The following is a 21518-nucleotide window of genomic DNA, read 5'->3' as shown; positions in this document are numbered from 1 at the left end:
AACCAGAACCAAAAGTATGTATCATGATATCCTTGATCAATCTTGACTGTGATCTTCAAATCAACTTTGAGGTTGCTGCAAAGCACCAAAATCCCATAACTGGTCTCTTTCTCTCAGGCTGCAGGTTCCTACCTTTCCCAGGACAGAGACAGTTAAATGATAATGGGTACTGACTCAAAGTTCTTAAAGAAAAATGCAGTTAAACAAAATAAACAACAGAAACGGGAATCTGAAAGCAGTATTTACTATATAATGAGCAATAAAAATGATGTACCCACAATTTATTAAGAATTGTCCTTATGATTCATAAGCAGAAAGTTTATGAGTACTGAAGCTGAAGAATAGGGCAAGGGGGTGGGAGTGTTTTCATCATCATGGGTACATACAGTATTTTCTTTACTTTTGCTTAGCATGTTCACAATAAAGAGTTTCAAATAGATATTTTAAACAGAAAGTAGACAAATAGAATGTAAATAAACAATTCTAAATGAAAAAAGAAGTCAAAGAAAAAGCAAGCAAACTATACCTCTGTCTACATTTTGCTATTTAGAGGGGTTATTTTGATAGAGTCTAGAGTATTTGTAAAAACAAGTGTTTGAAAAACTGTTCTAGAAGATAGGGAAGAAATAAAAATTAACTTCCCAGCAATTTAGGAGATTCAGCAAACAACATGTGATACTTGACAAATTAAATGATTCATTTTATTGTTTTATTTATACTAAGAAAATAAGTATGTATTCTTGAAGCTAGGATCACTGAGAAGGCTGTTGAACTCACAGGGGTTCCTGGCGCAACTCGGGACACGATCACAGGCATCTTCTGGTCACATCCTCCCTTCACATTAGAGCAAATCAAGCATTAGTCAGCATTACAGATACAGAAACACCTTATTTAAAAGATGAGTGCAATACAAATTCTAAGTTACCTTTACATTGAATCCAAACCTCCCATTTTCATCAGGTTTCATTCTGATTAGAACGAGATTATCATGTGGAATACCACCATTAGGCTTAAAAAGACAAAAATAGATGACTCATCATTCTCATTTATAGGCTACTTACTTTCAGATATACAGGAAGCATGCTTTGTGTATGTTGATATTACCTAAAGTGTATAAAGAATCATAATTCAAATTTCTCTCTTGCCTTACTGCTGTATACTAGACTATAAGTGCCAGAGTAACAGGGCCTTTATTAATTACCTAATTAATTAACCACAGTGTCCCTAGAACCTGGCTCAAAGCTTTGCACAGAGCAAGTATCTGTAAGTTTTATATGAATTCATTATTCCCTCTGCTTTTTAAAAACAGCTTCATTGAGACACAATCACATACTACACTTCACCCATTCAGAGAGTACAATTCAGTAATTTCTACTACAGTGACAGAATTGTACCAACACCACTACTATTTAACTTTAGAACCTTTTCCTCATCCCCCAAAGAAACCCTGTGTCCATCATCAGTCACTCCCTCTCTGCTTGCCCCCATCCCCCAAGTCTTATTCAACTCATCTATTTTCTCTCCCTCTATATATACATACTTGACTATTCTGAACGTTTCATGTATGTAGAATTATACAATATATGGTCATTTGTAAGAAGCTTCTTTCACTTAATGTTGTATGCCTACTCTGTAAGGTAAGTATCTGACTAATTCTTTCTTATCCTTCCAAGACACAGGTCTGAGACAATCATTTCTGGGAAATCTTCCCTTAAATCCACAGCTGAATTAGTTGTATTTATATACTTGTGAATTCCCTAAAATCACTTCTAATTACAGAACTCATCGTCCTCAAAGCACCGGTAGCTTCTGACACAGGTGATTACTCTCTCCGTGACCTTCTTCTCATCAGCTAGCTGGCTAGTTCTCTTTCCTACCATTTTGGCTGCATCTTTTCAGTTTCCTTTGCTTTGATCTCCCTCATCTTCATAGCTTGGAGGACTAAAATTTCAGAATCTCTTATTAAGGTAATCTGCACACTCTACACTTCCTGCCTCATGCTTTTAAATATTTTGTCTACATGCCATCAACTCTCAACATTATAACTTCAGCTTCAATCCCTCCCTTCAACTCCAGAATCATGTCTCTAAATGGATTCCTAGCAGACATATCACTGTGCCCCTATCGAGCTTCCGATATCCCCCCCACACCTGTTCTACCTGGAACCTTTCACATCCCAGCAAATGGCAACTTCATCCTCCTAGTTGTTTAGGCCCCAAATCTTCTTATTATCCTTGATTCTCTCTCCCTAGTACGCTACAACCAGTCCATCAGCAGACTGCGTCAGCTCTACTCTAAAACTCCCCCAGAACTCAGCCATGGTCTTATTTCTTCCACAGCCATGCTGGTCCAATCACCACTGCTTCATGGGATGACACCTCATAGCCAGTTTCTCTACTGCCACCCTGCTTTTGATTTTTTTCTCAACATAAAAGCCAGAGTGAAACCATTCAAACCTAAGTGACAGCACACTGTTTCTCTCCTCAGTTATGTCCATTTGCTTGCAATCTCACTTACAGACTGGACAAAACCTTTACAAGACCAGGCATTTAGGATCTGGCCCTTTCCTGTTCCTTCTGGTTTGCTCATTCTGCTCTGGCCACACTGACCCCCTTGGTGTCCTCTGACAGGATCAGTCACACCCTGTCTTTGCACTGTTGTTCTCTGGGCTTATCTGCTCTCCTGTCAAGTATCCATGTGGTTTATCACCAAACTCATCCCTGGCTCAAACTACATTAAAACTGTAGTACTCCACTCTGGAAATTTCCTAGCCCTTTTCTGCCTTGTCTCTGTAGCATTTATCTAATAGGCTACAAATTTATTTACTTTGTTTACAGCTTGTCTCATCCTTATCCTTAGAATATAAGTTCCTTGAAGGCAGAGTTTTTTAAATTTTATTCTACTATATTCCCAGAGCCCATAACAATGCATGGCACAGAGCAGGTATTCAAAAAGTAATTTTTGCTTGAGTAATAAAACAAACTAGACTGTAGGTTATTTAATAGGAGGGATGATGTCTGATTTGTATTTGTATGCCCCAAGTGGAGTCACTCAGTCGTGTCCGACTCTCTGCGAACCCATGGACTGTAGCCCACCAGGCTCCTCCATCCATGGAGTTTACTAGGCAAGAGTACTGGAGTGGGTTGCCATTTCCTTCTCCAGGGAACCTTCCCGACCACTACCTACCTTAGTAGGTAAAGAAAGACCTCAGCTAACTATGAACCAATGAATGATACATAGGAATCACCACACAGGTAGCACTAAAGCTGTCATTCATTTTGAGTAAGGATTTTGATCTCTATGATGTGTCTGTGGTGGTACAGTGAGTGTGGGAGAACTTTAAATGGCTGCCTCTGGCTTTTCACTTTGAGAAAGTGCAGGAGGACTATGGGTGAAGAACAAGAGGGTAAGTGAGCAATGGCCAGCAGGGCGTTTGGCATCACCCACACTTGCTATGGGGCCTCCTCTCCTTGTATCTCACTTTATTCCTTGATATCCCTTTAAGTTTCCTGAAATACACCCATATTTCTGTCTGTCCTATACTTCTTCATAAACACAATGTATCCTTAAAATTTAGTAACAATCTGACCTTTGATTCATCTACTTGAAAAAGCAATGAAAATTCACAAATCAGGAGATTCTAAAAATTTACCATTTCTGTTTGGTACAAAGTACTAAAATATCTCAGGGATATATTTTTAAGAACACAGCAATTATATATTCCAAAGACCTGCATTCAATTTCAAAAGGTTGATTAAAATGATAAAGTTGCTGCACTTAATTATATAATAAAATTAATGGTATTTAATAGGCTATTAGCATTTGTTCTGGAAATGTGTTTTGCAAGACTGAAACCAACAAATCTGTCAAAAATTAACTTCTAGAGCAATGAATGTTTTATAAACGATGATAAAAGAAAATTCCACAATTGGGTTATAGGGTGGCACAATTTATGAGTAAACATATGATGAAAAAGATAAAGTACTGTAATATAATTTACAGATAAAACAGGCTAGGGTACAAAAGAAATTTCATTTACAATTAAACATTTTTAAAGAAATGTGAGAATATTTGAAGAAGCTACTTACAGTAGATTTTTCAGGAGATGATGGAACATCGAATGTTTCATTAATATGGTTTTCCAGATCTTGTTGAGAATGTGAGTAATGAATCTGGCTCCAGCTGTTCTTCTTTGATTGTTTGGGTGGTAAAGCTGGAGGCTGCCCATCTCCAGGAGTCTCTTGTGATCTAGTTAGGAAAAGAAGGGGAAAAAATTAAGTATTTTGGAAGCTGTCTTATATAATTATTTTAAAAGCTAGGGTCAAGCAACTCAGATATTTACTATGTCTAGTAGGAGACAAGCTTTAAATACCATATTTATTTGCAAGTGCACTGTTTAATGAAAACTTTCTTAACTTTGAAGTTTAAAGTAATATATCTAATTTCTTAATTTATCAAATCTGTAAACAATTCTACAGATTGTTTATATAATAAATAATAAAATATACTTTAAGGATACCCCTATGAAGAGATTTATCGATCTACCATAACAATGTATATATATTTCCAAAAACCCCTTTCTAAGGTCTTCACTGGAGTTCTATGGGCAGGCAGAGAGATGAGAACTGAGAGCCAAGCTGTGCACAGATACCAAGCTATAACACATATACTCGGTGCCACCTTAGAAATCAAGGGATTGTCCATTTTATTTGGAAATAAAATGCAATTTATGGAAGTGATGAACACAATGGGTAAGAGTGCTGAGTTCACTGAGGAGACAAAGCTGGAGAAGACAGTGTGGGAAAACCTGATTTTAGGTGAGGATGCAAAAACCCAATTAACATTAGAAAGCAGACACCTGAGGCAGAAGCAGCAGGAGCAGATGAGCTGAGTCTGACAGGGGAAACCTCAAGGTTAAAAATGCACCTTTTAGGAAGGAGCACAGTGTATGCAGTAAAAGGTGAGTTTTTCACAAAGGCCAGAAGGGGGAACCAGTGGTTCAACTTGGACCCCAGAAAGCCTGTGTCCATAGAAGTCCTGGACTTGAAGGGACCCGGAAGGGGAAAACTGACCATCAGTGGGGTTTTTATTTATCTCAGAGGTAGCAGAAGATCCTTTGGGAAAATAAAAGAATTTTTATCCCACTGCCTAAGGACAGGTGAGAGAGTTGACAGCTGCTGTCTCAACCTCATGGCTGCTGCTGTGGTAATTAGGACAGATGCTAAAGGCACATCTACAGGCCTGCAAGAAGCAGAACTGTACCCTTCAGTCCTCCCTGGCTCACATCAGGACTGGCTATATGATGTGCTCTGGCCAATGAAATATGAGTAGTCTCTTCTGAAGGGCGTATTTGTGTTTGTGTTTCTCTCTTCCCTCAGGCAGGAAACCAGCCATGTCCCAACAGGGGCTGCTATCAGTCTGAGCCTTAAATGACCATGACAGAGCAGAGCCACAGGTGATCCGTGAGTATACGGAATGTAAGGAAGAAAGAACCCTTGTTGTATGTTACTGTAAGTGGGGAGAGTCTGCTACCATGGCATAATTTGGCCTAAGATAACTGACACAGAGGTTACTGCCAGAGTGGCTCTTGGAGACATGCTGCTCTTGGTAGAGAAGCTATGAACTTACTGAGAGACTTGCTGCTAGACACCTGGTAGATATGGTAGTGATACTAAAACCTGCTTAGTGCCAAGGTAGTCAGCCAGGATTAACACTGAATGATCTAACTTCTCCTAAGAGAAAATATAGCTCTTCAATCTAGCATAAATTATACTCGCTAAATACACAATAACAACCACTCAGCAGTCTACGTGGAAGACTTCAGGGCTCAAAATGCTCTAAATTCTGGTAAGTCTATAAAGACCGCATCAGACAGCATATCTCCCCATTTCAGCAAAAGCTTCTCTGAGGTCTATCTTGATGGCTAGAGACTCCAGGTCCCAGATATACTAGTTTTTATTCTGCTAATTTCAACTGCCAAGAACTCAAGCCTCTAAGATCCAATACATTCAAGGGCTGGTGGTCCAAGAAAATGTCCTCACAGATTACAAGAGATATGTGCTTCCACCATGGCCTGCTGTAGGGGATTAGGACAGGTAACTGTAGGCAACCCTTGGCAGAGCCTCAGATATGAAATTTCTAAAAGGCAGTTGATTAAAATACTCCAACACCTCACAAAAACCAGAAGTCATTGGACTTCACATGGATTAATCAATAGGTCTCATCCCTTCTTTAGGACTAAGTATAACCATGAGGGGAAGGTGAAGAGAAGCTTTTTTTTAGTTTTGCGTATGGCTGTCACACCTGGGAAGCATTTCATATTAAAACTAAAGGTCTTGGCAAGACTATAGGGTTAAGATCAGGTGGGAATGGAGTCAGAGCAACTATCTTTATCCTTGGTTCAGCTGTCTAAACATAGTGCCAAGACAAACAACAGGGACAAATGTAAGCCTGATAGGCAGCACGGTGTCTAAGTGAGCCATGCCTGGTGGGCAGGGGCATCACGGTGGCAGCACTCAGTTACAAGAGGGGACAGCGCTGACACACTGACAACATGGGACATTCTGCTCATTGCTGAATCCGCATTTCTGGGGTTAGAGACTAAGGGTATACAGTCCAAAAAACTATAGACGTGATTTTTATTATGTGCTTTCGATTAGTACCTAGAGAAGGAAATGGCAACCCACTCCAGTCTTCTTGCCTGGAGAATTCCATGAACAGAGGAGCCGGGCAGGCTACAGTCCATTGGGTTGCAAACAGTCAAACACGACTAAACAACTAACACTCATTTTGATTAGAAATCATTGTCCAAGAACAGTGGCTGCAAATTCATGGCTTCTGGGCCAACTTTAGCTACAGACATTTGGCCTGTTCACTGTAAAACTGTGAGTTGACTACATTTAAAAAATTATATATCTGGATTTCCAGAAATAAAAACTTGGAAGCTCTGGAAAAAATGGACTAGCATTACAAGTTGTTAACAACTGAACAAAGCCAAGTGATAGCTGCTGCTTTGGGGTGACCATGGGCATTTCAGTCCACGTGAATCCCACCCACACTCTGGTAGGTGTCTGACTATACCTTCTCCTTTACTTATTCAGAGTCTGCAGGAAGACACAGGAAGGAAGAGAGTTTAAGTATACTGGCCTGAGTCGGGATTTGAGTTGAACTCTAAAGAAAAGGTAAGGAGAATACAGTGCAGGCTGGAAGGACTAGGCAAGATCTCAGAGAGGAAAAGACAATACAATTTTGGATTTCAGGATAGGACTATCTGTCTTCTTTCATTGTTTTGTTACTTTTTTGTTAAAGTAACTTCACAGAGAGTGAGACAGGCTCTCCACAAGTCTGATTATTGCAGAGGGTTATTATAGTTGGTCTGGGGAACTTTCACTAATTAGGTGCTCTCCCAGTAATCCTGGCAGCAATTACCCTTTCTGTTTTTTCAACTTCAATAACCAAACATTCACTCTCTCTTCTTTCTTTCTTTCTACCTACCTATCTTTCTACAGTGTATAAAAGTAATCAAGAATATAAATTCAGACTCCTAAAATTCTTACTCTGGGCAAAAGCTATCAATTACATTTTAAAAACATACCCATATTAACTCATCTTATTTTAAGAAATAACTCCCATGTTCATATTTAATGTATAAGTATTACATGCAGTCAATCTATTACTTAAACAATTATCTAGGAAGATGACATTTTTTAATGCAACAAATTTTATTTAGCGTAGTCAGTCCCAACATTCAGCACAAAGTTTACAGAGGATAGAAAGTGCATTAATAAAAGCCAGTCTTTACCAAAAGAAAACAGAAAACATATTATTGATTCAAAATATTTTACACTTAAATGATAAACTACAATAACATTATTATAGTTTATCATTCAAGTGTAAAATATTTTGAATCAATAATATGTTTTCTGTTTTCTTTTGGTAAAGACTGGCTTTTATTAATGCACTTTCTAGCCTCTGTAAACTTTTTTTGGGGGGGCACCTACTGAATTAAGGTGACTTCCCTGGTGGCTCAGACGGTAAAGCGTCTGCCTGCAATGTGGGAGACATGGGTTCGATTCCTGGGTCGGGAAGGTCCCCTGGAGAAGGAAATGGCAATCCACTCCAGCACTCTTGTCTGGAAAATCCCACGGACAGAGGAGCCTGATAGGCTACACCCCGTGGGGTCACAGAGAGTCGGACACGACTGAGTGACTTCACTTCACTTCACTGATATAAGACAAAGGAAGAAAAGAAAAGAATACTTTAGAAGAGTTCAATCTCCATCTGGTATCAGGGAAGTCAGTAGAGGTCACTGAGACCGGTAGTCTTTCTTGCTTTCTGCGTTAGTGCCCTCAGCTGGAACTGTTTATGGGACAGAAGACACACATGCTTTAGGAAGATGTCTAGGTCTATTACTCCCCACCTCAAAGCTTCTCCCAGGTGTCTTCAATAGCATTTTCCTCTGTATACAGATTTAGGATCTGTTTGTATAGTGGCGCTGTGGGAATGACAACTTCATCAACATCATTGTTTTCAGACTGATTTTCCATTTTCTCCAGAGGAGAACTGAGTTCTTTCTCAAAAGTTCTATGTTTTTATCAACCTCAGCTACTTCTTGATCTAAACGGGTAACCATCTCTTCAAGTTTCTGGTGACCTTTCTTCAGGTCTTCCTCTATTCATTTCAAGGCACTGAATTCTGCCTGGGCATGATCCATTTCCTCCTTCATCCGCCATCTCAGTCTGTCACTGACCACTGAGATGAGAGAGGCTCGGATAGTGTCCTCGCTGACTGTGCCATCCCTACTGGGACCAAAAGTGGTCACAGGAGGCTGGGAAGGGTACTAGGAACTTGTTGTGGCAGGATACTGACCACCAGGTCGGTAAGGACAGCCTGGGTAACCACTGGGATTGGGAGGGTACTCGGATGGGTATGCAGAAATCCCACTTGGCAGACCTGGCATGTAGGAAGTATTTGATGGCTCTACTGCCTGGTATGGTGGATAGGATGCTGAAATAGTAGGACGAGAGAAGACTGGAGATTCATCTCCAAACAACAATCATGACTTGAATAAGCCCCAGTAAGTCTGACTGTGGGTGCTTCCATTCATGTAGATAAGGCAGATATATCTTACCATTAGCATCCACATGCTTTCCTGTTTTAATAGTCATTGAGCTAGTAGGCTTAATGAAACAGATAGGGGGATTATACGGATTTGTGTCCAGCAGCCACAGGCAGATTGGAATACTGTATGTATTATTTCTATAAGGCACAGGAATTGTGCCAGTAAGGTTCATTAGTTCTCTGGAATTGCCGTCATTAAAAACGTATGAATCCAATACAGGTTTGAGATCTTTGTATAAAGTAATAACATTAACAGTTTCACATACAGTTAGGTCTCTGTATTTGTACTTGGACACCATTTTCTTGAGCTGGCTCTTCGACACCACCATGGCAGCCGCCTCGTGACTCCGGTCCCTGCAGGCAGAGGATCAGCCACTCCGGGGCCGCCCCAGGCCGCCCCACACAACCACACATGGACGAGCCAGCCGCCCCACTCCCACCCTCCCTCTAGCAACAGGAAGTCGGCCTCCACCGGAAGATGACTTTCATAGGTAAACCATGTACTGTAATTTAAAATTATAACACATTTGAAATAATATCATGAAATAGGCCAGTTCTTTAAAAAGCTTCTATTTCTAGGACAAAACAAAAACAAACAAAAACTGCCAAGGAAAACAGAATGAAGAGACATCACATACTCTGGAAGGACAACCAGGCAGTGGAGTGGAATGAAGCCCTACAAGGAATAACAGCTAGCATCTGAAAGAAGGGACCTATAACTTAAAGGAAGACCAGCATCTACTATCAGGTAGTTTAGGCAGGACTTGGGAAACAGGAACAAAGTAAGAAGAGGGATCAGGGTGTGGCTGGGGTCTTGCAAGTAGAAGTAATCAGTTGGCTTTAAGTATGGGAGCTGGGAAAAAAAAACTGGTCATACAGACAGTATAGAAAATATAATCCCAAAGAGATTATTATAATTACTCATAAAAAAGAAAAATGAACAGGATAAACCCTGAAAACTGTAAAAAAGAAAAAAAAAGGCTGCCCAAAGTTTAACCGTACCAATATACCTTTCACACATATAAAAGTTTATTCTAAGTTAAGAGTAGAAAACAAAAACCATACTCTTGGTAGACACTAATACAAACTTAACAAAAATGATGGCTCCTTTTTCATTAAAACTCTTATTTTCTAAGATACACACCAAGAGCTCTTGTCTCATTCAATTACAATCACTAGTGTCACCTGTCTTCATTAGGCATTTATCCTTGCCATACTTCTGTGAGATACAGATAAAATTATGGTTCAAAATTCAGGCTTCTTGATATTTTGACTAATTTATAGTAACATTTAGAGTATTTCAAAGTAAACACCATTTCAAACTGATTACTAACTTATGCTCAAGACAATTCAAGTGTTTAGAAACTCCCCAGGATATGACTGGTGGTGGTGGTTTAGTCACTAAGTCATGCCCGACTCTTGTGACCCCATGAGCCGTAGCCTGCTGGGCCCCTCTGTCCTTGGGATTCTCCGGGCAAGAATACTGGTGTGGACTGCCATTTCTTTCTCCATAAGATATGATTAACAGAAGAATACACTTGAAAATGTCGTATTATTTTATCACTAGGCATCTACTCCAGAATCAAGGTGCCAGACCTGAGATTTCTGGTTTCAACCAAACTCTGAGTCTCCAACCTTCACTTCCAAATGCAAGTCCTGGAGACTTTTGCCAGAGCTGGATGGCAGGTAATCATACTTCAGTGAAACAGCCTACACCTGCACTTAGTCCTGCTCTCACAGGTACAGCATCTCACATGGTGAATCCTCTGAGGCCCGCGGCTTAATACTCTTACATCGAACCCTCTTTCGTTCTTCTATTTCCTTGTCCTAGAGCAGTTGAGTATTTGCAGGCTAGACTGGATCAAGACTGGCATGGGAGCTGGGTTACACTGAGCCTGCAGGCAAAGTGATCATGCCAATAGTTCAGAGAAGCAGAGGGAAAGCAAAGCTTTGAGGACTAGTCAAAAGGAATTGAAGAGGTAGGACAAAGACACAGTGACTCACTAGACAAGACTGGAATGGGGCAGTCTAGGAGAGAATAGCTCAGGGAACTAGATTTAACATTTGATGATTATGAAATCTGCAGTCTCTGGTGATTAGGAACTGAATAATGAAGTTGAGAATTTGGGGAATTCCTCATTGTGTTCAACCGAACATCCATACTTCAGACATGCAGACAGATAAAGGGTTGATAATATACTTAAAAGCTGCTGGTATATACCCTCCCCCAATTAAATGAAAGATGTATTTGTATTTATTATAATTAACATATACTAAGTACATTTTCCTCTGCTAAACTACTAATAAGCATCTCATTAAATGTTCACAGCAGTCCTATGAGGTAGATATGATCGTCCTGCTTTTACAGACAAGGAAATTAAGGCTTACAGAGATAAAATAACTCACCCAAGGTCACATAATTAGAAGTGGTGGAACCAAGTTTTAAACCCAGTCTGAATCCAGAGCTTGTGCTCTTAACACTAAGTTATAGTTGCACCTCAAAGAAAACAACTGCAAAAAGCAGGCGGAAACTTATTTTAAACCAGGGGTTTCTTTTAACCTGTAGCACGCACACATGGTACACAAACTTTATGGGCTTCCCAGGTGGCGCTAGCAGTAAAGAATCCGCCTGCCAGAGACCAAGGTTCGATCCCTGGATTGGGAAGATCTCCTAGAGAAGGCCATGGCAACCCACTCCAGTATTCTTGTCTGGAGAACCCATGGACACAGAAGCCTGAGTCTTACAGTCCATGAAGCCACAAAGAGTTGGATATGACTGAAGCAACTTAGCATGCATGCAAACCTGTAGCAGGGGACTCTCTTCTTCAAATGAAATGCTGCTCAGAAGCCAGTTTTTAAGATAGACAAAAACTAAGACACACACCAGGAGCTCTTGTCTCATTCAATTACAATCACTAGTGTCACCTGTCTTCATTAAGCAACCCTCCTATCTACTAGTATCTGAGGCTTCAACAGACCTTATCAGAGCAAATGCTGAACATGACTACTTTCTTTCATTCCATTCTGCTTTTAATGGTAGTATCTTAAATTCTACCAGAAACTGTTTGTCTTTAAAATGAACAGAATACAAGATCCGGGCTCTAACAACATCCATATTTACTTTAATAGATAATATATTCCTAATGGAAAGGTTTTTGATATATCTGAAACCAATAACTTGCCTAAAATGATCCAAAGTGGGGGCTGGATGGGAACAAGGACTTGAAACACATACTGTTCAAATTTTATCCACATAAAAAATTTATGGACAAGTTACCACCCATCTTAACTTTTGGATGTTAAGAAAAAAGGAGAGCCAGGAATGCAATTCTGCAAGTGTTCCAATGCCCAACTTTCAATAATATGCTTATCTTAAACTCGGACATTTTGGAAAATGTTATGTGAAGAGCAAAAAATGAAAATATTATACTTAAGTGCACTTTGCTGTTACAGGCATATTTTAACACAGCAGCAAAAGAGTTGTTAAAATTGTCAATCAAGCCAAGTGGGTAAAAACTTTCCTGACTTATTTCAGTCCAGTCAGTTTTAAATTTCCTCACGAATGTTTCAACAACATCAGTGATTTCATTTGCTTACTCTGCAGTCAAAACAGTTCTCTATTACAGCCTTTAGCAATCTGTATCATAATAAAAATAAAATTTATCCATCTCCCATTCACATGCTCTGCCAATTATTTTTTAGAAATAATCAAACTTCCCTGTTACTTATCGGTATTGTGGTGTGAATTTATTTTTTTAAAAATCTGTTAGGTATTTTAAAAGTAATTTACGGCTAATGATTATCTTAGAAAAATTACAAACTAAAAATAGTCTGATTTTCTGTGGAACATTTAATGAAAGGAAGGAAATGGTAGGATGTAGTTTCAATCACCCCTGCCTTTAAATGGTAACTTTATTCTAAGCAATAAAACAGCCTTCTATTTGTTTCTACAATAAACACACCTGTGAGTTAATAGCATTTTCTCCTGTGAAGCGGGCAAGCTCACCCAGTGACCCAAGTCAAGACTCACCTTAATTCCCATGGACTCATTCAAAAACCAGGCAACTGGTGAGCTAGCTCAACATCTACTTCCATGCACTACTCTGAGATGCTCTGTGCTTAATCCAACATATTGCTGGAACTCTTTTCACATGTGACCAAGGTAAAACTAAAATCTATGGAGTCCAAGTTGAAAAATATTTGCTCTAAATGGAAAAAAAAAAATCAGCAAAGCCTTGCCCAGGAAGTTCTACAAAGTTCTACAGACTGGCTCAGGTAAGAAAATCTGAGTTTTAGTTCTGTAATTTGGAACAAATGCTGTAAGTGTGGCTTTTTCTCTTCTATAAAGTGGGGTTATATATCTTTTCTATTTTATTGAGTTCTCTGAGTAGAACAGTGAGATAATTTATGAAAAAAAACTGATTGTAAGCTACTAATGTTAGTTACTATTATTAGTTTACCATTATGCTTGTCTTTTCAGAACTCTCTCATTAAATTGGCCGAATTTCAGATGCAGTGTTATAGATTCAAACTGAATACAAACATATAGGCTTCATAAAATACACATGCAAAGAGAAAGCCTGAAACATCCGAAATTCTTGTGGACTGGGCAGGGGAAGCAAACACTCTGCATGGTTCCAGTCTATGCCAAACCTGCTTTTCCATTTCAGGTTAGGAAAAGACAACAAACGTATTCTGAAGAGGGTAAGTGATTTGGGGGATTTGTGATTCTATACAATTCACAAAAGGAAATACTCAACTGTATGTGTATGCAGATGTGTATGTGTCTCCATGAAAGCAGCCCTTCAAAAACCAGACTGAGACCATGTGGTCAGGCCCCGGGAGTGACACTGATCTGTCTATAATGAGATGGGCTTTGTCATTCCTCTATGTGGTCAGCTTTCATGTGCTGAAAGCATGTCATTCTAAAATTTAATCAGCTGGCATTTCAATCACATCCTTAATCACTGTACACTTCTTAAAGTTTCAGAAGTAGAAAATACCTGCTTATTATTTACAATCAAACAAAAAGTTTACAGTTATAATTTTTACAGTGATAAAACATTATAAATTTCCACCAATCTTAACTCTCGTCCATTCACAGTGCACATAGGGCACATTCCATGGTGTGCAGTGTGTATCTTTCTATTCCTCCATCCTTTATAAAGTACATACTCGGTCAAAATCTTTCATGCAGCTCCACATTAGCCAGACTAACCACCCAGTGGTCTTGACAGCTTGGCCGTCTTCCCCGCTGGCCACACACTGAGGACAGCAGTGGCTCCTCTGGACCAGACGGGCTTTCCTGGAGAACAACACTCCACCTGCTCTCCATCTTTCCATCATTTAGACCCACCCTTTCTTCAACCCTGATTACTTTCATTATATTTTAAACCTCTTTTTCCTTCTCAACAATTAACAAATCTTATCTATTACCTTATAAAGTATCTTTTTCCTAATTTGTACACTGTATTTTTACTTCCACATGAATTAACTGCATTATATGAACCAATAAATCAGGAAACTGCCTATTAATATGAGGTAAGCATGTTGGCATTAAACTGATATACTGAGTTATGAAGTTTAATTTACGCAGTTTGTAATGAGATATAAATGAACTTTAGAAATGGTACATGCATGCTTTCTAGAACTTACTGTCAGTGTGATCTTTTCCCTTGCTACTTAATTTCCCCCAATACTGCCTATTTATTCTTATGGCTCCCTTCCTGAAAAATATTAAGAAAAGTCTACCTTTCATCACCTTACTGCCGGACCACAGTGAGACATTAAACTACAGAAATATGTAATAGTATGAACTAAAGTTCAAGTATACACAGAGTCAAAAATAATAACAACAGTGATTCTGTGAAGTGAGGGGCCACCAAGACCTTCAGGAACATATAAGCACATTTACAAATATATGACTTTTTAAAACATTGCACAAATAAAATCTTGTATCAAATACCATAATTTCCCAGATTATTTCAAATGAAATAATTTGGGGCATCATTATTTATAAGAAGGAAGCTAAATGAAAAAAAGCCTTACGGTGATGATTCCAAAACAATGCTATTAGCTTGTGTGGAGGATGGAGAGTGATGATTCCCAAAGGCCTCGCTTGGGGAAGTGTGGACCATGTGGCCCACCAGATGACCCACTGAAGATGGCCGCAGCCGGGTTCCCTCTTGGGTGAATGCAGAATTTCGACTACGAGAAGAGGAAGAGAAACTGAGTGAAAATGTGATTTACCTCAGTATTTTCAAGTTTCTTAATTATATGACTGCATTAGAAAGTGGGTGTGTGTTTTTAAGACTAACCACATTTTACTAAGCTGAGTCTCTGACAAAGACAGCATGGGGTAAACAGAAAGAACACAGCAAGTCAAAGATCTGAGCTATAGTTAGCAATCTGCCATGGGGATTTTATCTATTTCAATCATGTTATCTCTACCAACCTTAATGTTTCTGGGTTTTAGTCACTACAGATTTGCATCTTAAGCAGCATTTACAAAATAAAAGGAATAAATAATTCAGAAATATCTTTTCATATTTGGCCTGAACTCTTTTTTAATCCTTTAATAAATTCTTTCATTTATAAATGGGGCTTTCTATAATTTCTAAGAATAGAGATACTGAACACAATATTTCCATCCTCATAAGAGACGTAGTCACTTTAAAATTTACGGAAAAAAAATTTTTTTCAGATCATGCCTAAAATTGTTTTATTACCAGAAATTTTGACCAGAGTTAGTGACAATTAATTAATTCAATTGTCTGGTTTAAATTTCTCGTGTTTTCTACAATTTTCTGTAATTGTTTAGAGGGATACTGGAAACAAGAAAGGCTGGCTGGAAAAGAGACCAGGTTCGGGATCTTCTTCAAGCAGGTTGAATTCAAGCCTTTGAATTTATACACAGTCTATTATAAGAAAGATAACTTAGCAAGATACTGAGAAACTTTGAGTCTATTTTGTTTCTAGTAGTAAGGAAGACAACATGCTATGAAAAAAACTGTTTATGACCATACTTTACATCTAACACAGTAGAAATTTACTCTTAAACTGACACTCATTAGCAAAACAACTTTTAGGATTTAGTGCACATTTACTGAACATTAATGTGCATAAAATAAGTCCAAAGGAACTTCTTTAAATATTACATTCCATGCCAAACTTCAAATATTTTTGGGGTTAACGGTCAAATTCAACTGACACTCAACAGTCAACTGACACTCATATTGTTATCATTATCTTAACCACATACATATAATACAACACATCTGTTAACTCTACAAAATTAAGATAACATCTTTGGCCAGAACACGTGTATTATTATTACTCCCTACACCCAAGCATCCAGCTTTTGTGAGAAATGCTAGGATGAAACATATTCACAGAAATTGCTGAATATCTGTGCTCCTCAGCAGAGCTATGGCTGCGCCTGTGGGAACTGAGGCTGGAGACCACTGTTTCCTAGAACAGTCGCAACCCAAGAGCAGGGTAGGAGCTTAAGTAAGAAAATCACAGCACCTAGCATATTCAAGTAATGTGGTCCCCTAGAAACTGTGTTGGAGACACACAAGGAAAAGGATTATGTCATCAACAACCATACCCCCAGATTTTAAGTCTACTAGGAGATCTTCATTTATTGGTCAGTAGCCTGACTATGAAGGTCAGCTTTGTAGTTAAGCGAGCATTTTTATTTCCTGCTCTGCTTACACTGGGAGTTCCAAGATAAGAAAAATAATGCCCTGGAGCAATGACAATCATGCCTGAATGAACTATTTAAATTTTACATATTATGATGTTCAGCCCCTAGAAACATACAGCCAAAAATTTAGAACCTAGCAAAACGTACTCCTGATGTACTTACTGGTTAGGCGTTCCTGGTGGAGATCGTGATGGAAGGCTCTGTGTTTCTAACCTGTCATCAGATAGTGAATTCCTGCTGACTACTTCCCAATCCATTAATTTCCGTGCCAAGGGCTTACTTGGGGATCTGGAGTAACAATTTAAATAATATGTAAAAATTTTTATTTTTAAACCCCAAACTATGTACTAAACTTTAGAAATCATCTTAACAGATTACAGTCTAGATGAGTAAACATAATGCTTTTACTTGTAAGAAATCAATGCATCTGGAGGCTATTTACCAAACAATTTCTTAAGACAGTAAATCTGCTTTATATGAAGAGAGAAGGCTAAGAAAAAGAAGGAAAGAGAATAAGGAAGTAGGAGACAAAAGAAACAAAGCAAGGACGGTAAAGAAGAAAACAATGGAAGAGCTGGTTAGCAAGTTTTCCCAGATACTATCAGTATTATAGGCATTGTCTGTCTCTTTTCCACAGTTTCTGTGACTCTTATCTTGGGATGCTTTAATTCCTAACGTATCATTTCCTGGGTGTCCTTAAACTGAAACCCTGATCCTCTGACTCAATGAGGACAGCACAAAAACTGTGTATATTTTATTTAAATTTTCCCCTTTTAAATACAGTAGGCCAGCGGATTTTTTTCTTCTTTAGGAAACATTTAGAAAGTTAACTATTTTGTCTCATGGTGGGGCACAGCATATGTTTTAACTTTATATGGTCAGTTACTATAGTGATAAAGAGACTAAGTGATCTTTGCAGAGAACAAAAACCCTTAGAATTTTAGGTAAATTAACAATTGAAGTCATTTGTTATACAAATTCAAAAAGTGGTCAAAGTTTATGAAACATACATGATATCTATTTAAATGCTTAGCTTTTTGACATGCAGAAAGTCATATGAAGATTAATGTAATGAATTAAGTAAATTACATAAAAACACATACTATATCATCTTCTAAACTCAAGTAGTTTTATATTTCAGTAATAAATTCACTGATGCACACAGACCAGATTTAAAAAACATGGTAATACTGAACAAGAGTACCCAAGAAAATTTACATACATAGTAGAAAACATTAAAATAATGACTGGGGACCATCAATCCCAGCTTTGACCTTCCTTTAGAAAAACCACTTAGGCTTCTACATCTAAATACCTAAATTTACTTGTAAAATATATGCTCCTAAGGTCCTTCCCTACCTTCTGAAACGACCTATGAGCTTGTAAATTTGCAGTGCAATGTTTATTAATTTTACTAAATCACAAATAACTTTACTTCTGAATTAAAACCACACAAATGCTCTATCATTTCATGTACTCATAGCCAAAATATTTTTACACTGGACAATGACATTGCTTTTTTTCTTTTTTTTTTATTGAAATATAGTTGACTGACATCTCCTTATGAACACTAAAAGTTTTCTAAAAGAGAAGTAATGTTATCAATCAAAAAAAAATCATTGACTCAGATTTCACTTTTCATAAGTGAATTTGAAGTAATTTAAACATAAACACTTCCCACTATCACGAGTTTAAATTACAGGATTTTCTGATTTGAAAATAGCTCGATATACTATTTAGTCTGCCTCATCATTCACAAAAAAGTAAATAATCTCCTGTATTAGATTTTTTTTAAACTGAAATAAAGATTATTACAATAAATAGTATTTATACCTTTTCTATTAATGCTAATTCTTACTGTAAATAAATAGATTACTCACATATTAGATTATTAAATGTAAACTGTTTAAGTGAGTTCACTAACCACAATCAGAGATCACCTATTTTCATTTTCTAAAGGAGGGAAAGAGTTATTTGAAGGAGGGAAAAAAATCTAGTTATACTCACCTAATGTAAAGCATCAGAACACTTTACTGTTGTTAATAAACTAAACATGGATGGAAACGCTTTGCATTTAAAACTAAATTTCAAGGTATTTTATTTTATTAACAGTTTTAACCTCAGAGACCCACCCACTCAAGCTTGCTGTCTATGTTTCCTGTTCAGTGTGGAAATTTCAGAGAAAAAAATACCACACTTCATCAGTGTTTGCAATGTGGTAAATTTATTTTCTGACCATGGCACCTTATTTTTCTGTTGCATGGGAACATTTTTTTGTTTTTTCCTTAGATATTATGTGACAATTGAAAAAGTCTGGAAGTAATTCAAAGAACTGATGTATCAGAAAAATAAATTAATATTTATTATTGCTGAAAAAGCAACGTTACATAAAAAGTTTAAGGAGAAACCCTTTCTATCTATTTATACTGCCAACTGAAATCCCAAGGAGTGAGCAAGGGTTCTAGAAATCTCTAATACTCTAACAGAATAATTAAATAATTGCTAAAAACCTCCAGGGTATTGTGATAGATATGCACCAGATTACCACAATCCCAGAAAAGCTTAGTCTTTCAGAGCTAGTGAGATCATTAAAACAGTACTAATAAAAACCCCATCCTAGTGATGACTTATTATTTCAAAGAGGATTCATACAATTTCAGCAACAAAAGAAACATGACACTTCTTTGGGGCCCATCATATTGGAATTTTAGCTCTGTCAGTCACTAAATACTACGTATTTGTTTTATAAGATAACCAATTAAAACAATTTCACACTTTAATGATGTATATATAAAACAAAGAACTATCTGACCAGTGATCATACTACTAACTGACAGAAGTCAGACAGAGAAAGGCAAGTATCATACAATACCCCTTATCACATGGAATCTTTAAAAAATGATGCAAATGAACTCATTTACAAAACAGAAACAGACTCAAAGACTTACAGAACAAACATAGTTATCAATGGGGAAAGCTGAGGGGCAGGGATAGATTGGGAGTTTGGGACTGATATGTACACACTGCTATATTTAAATAGATAACCAACAATAACCTCATATATGCAGATGATACCATCCTTATGGCAGAAACTGAAGAGGAACTAAAAAGCCTCTTGATGAAAGTGAAAGAGGAGAGTGAAAAAGTTGGCTTAAAGCTCAACATTCAGAAAACGAAGATCATGGCATCTGGTCCCATCACTTCATGGGAAATAGATGGGGAAAGAGTGGAAACAGTGTCGGACTTTATTTTTGGGGGCTCCAAAATCACTGCAGATAGTGATTGCAGCCATGAAATTAAAAGACGCTTACTCCCTGGAAGAAAAGTTATGACCAACCTAGATAGCATATTCAAAGTAGAGATATTACTTTGCCAACAAAGGTCTATCTAGTCAAGGCTATGGTTTTTCCTGTGGTCATGTATGGATGTGAGAGTTGGACTGTGAAGAAGGCTGAGCGCTGAAGAATTGATGCTTTTGAACTGTGGTGTTGGAGAAGACTCTTGAGAGTCCCTTTAACTGCAAGGAGATCCAACCAGTCCGTCCTAAAGGAGATCAGTCTTGGGTGTTCATTGGAAGGACTGATGCTAAAGCTGAAACTCCAATACTTTGGCCACCTCATGAGAAGAGTTGACTCATTGGAAAAGACCCTGATGCTGGGAGGGATTGGGGGCAGGAGGAGAAGGGGACGACAGAGGATGAGATGGCTGGATGGCATCACCAACTCGATGGACATGAGTTTGGGTGAACTCTGGGAGTTGGTAATGGACAGGGAGGCCTGGTGTGCTGTGATTCATGGGGTCGCAAAGAGTCAGAAACAACTGAGCGACTGAACTGGACTGAACTGAACTGAAAGGCTTACTATATAGCACAAGGAGTTCTGTTCAACATTCTGTAATAACGAAAATGGAAAAAGAATTAATACTTGTATATGTGTAACCGAATCACTTTGCTGTCCACCTGAAACTAACACAATATTGTTAATCAACTATACTCCAATATAAAATAAAATTTGTTTTTATATTTAAATAAAATTGAAAAAATAAAATGTATTGGGAACCACTCTGGGAAAAAAAGAACTAAGATGCAGGTGTAACTATCTGCATTATTTCTCAAAATCTGATATGTTCAAAATATTAAAGCATTCAGTTCAGTTCAGTCACTCAGTCGTGTCTGACTCTTCGCGACCTCATGAATCGCAGCATGCCAGGCCTCCCTGTCCATCACCAACTCCCAGAGTTCACTCAGACTAACGTCCATCGAGTCCATGATGCCATCCAGCCATCTCATCCTGTGTCATCCCCTTCTCCTCCTGCCCCCAATCCCTCCCAGCATCACAGTCTTTTCCAATGAGTCAACTCTTTGCATGAGGTGGCCAAAGTACTGGAGCTTCAGCTTTAGCATCATTCCTTCCAAAGAAATCCCAGGGCTGATCTCCTTCAGAATGGACTGGTTGGATCTCCTTGCAGTCCAAGGGACTCTCAAGAGTCTTCTCCAACACCACAGTTCAAAAGCATCAATTCTTCGGCGCTCAGCCTTCTTCACAGTCCAACTCTCACATCCATACATGACCACAGGAAAAACCATAGCCTTGACGAGACGGACCTTTAACACATACAAATAAAGGAAGTCACTTGCATGTGATATTAATATTAACATATAATACATCTATGATTTGGTATTCATAGTAGA

General features: G+C 38.1%; 1 protein-coding gene and 1 pseudogene across 6 annotated transcripts in view; both read right to left on the bottom strand.

The window, feature by feature from the left end:
* The window catches only part of PTPN4 (protein tyrosine phosphatase non-receptor type 4), a 193551-nt gene that overhangs the window by 32783 nt on the left and 139250 nt on the right, over positions 1 to 21518 (bottom strand). For all 6 annotated transcript variants that reach the window (XM_069577813.1, XM_069577812.1, XM_069577817.1 and 3 more), the window contains 5 exons: positions 16991 to 17116; positions 15169 to 15327; positions 4089 to 4248; positions 926 to 1009; positions 778 to 834 (listed from right to left, as the gene is read on the bottom strand). In XM_069577813.1, the coding sequence (XP_069433914.1) occupies positions 778 to 834; positions 926 to 1009; positions 4089 to 4248; positions 15169 to 15327; positions 16991 to 17116 (586 nt within the window). The remainder of the gene's footprint in view (positions 1 to 777; positions 835 to 925; positions 1010 to 4088; positions 4249 to 15168; positions 15328 to 16990; positions 17117 to 21518) is intronic.
* LOC138434037 (tumor susceptibility gene 101 protein pseudogene) lies at positions 8283 to 9449 on the bottom strand (annotated as a pseudogene).

Source organism: Ovis canadensis, chromosome 2 (genome assembly GCF_042477335.2).
Source record: "Ovis canadensis isolate MfBH-ARS-UI-01 breed Bighorn chromosome 2, ARS-UI_OviCan_v2, whole genome shotgun sequence".
Taxonomy (NCBI): domain Eukaryota; kingdom Metazoa; phylum Chordata; class Mammalia; order Artiodactyla; family Bovidae; genus Ovis; species Ovis canadensis.
Note: the sequence above shows the minus strand (reverse complement) of the source record. Positions and strands in the feature narration are given on the sequence as shown.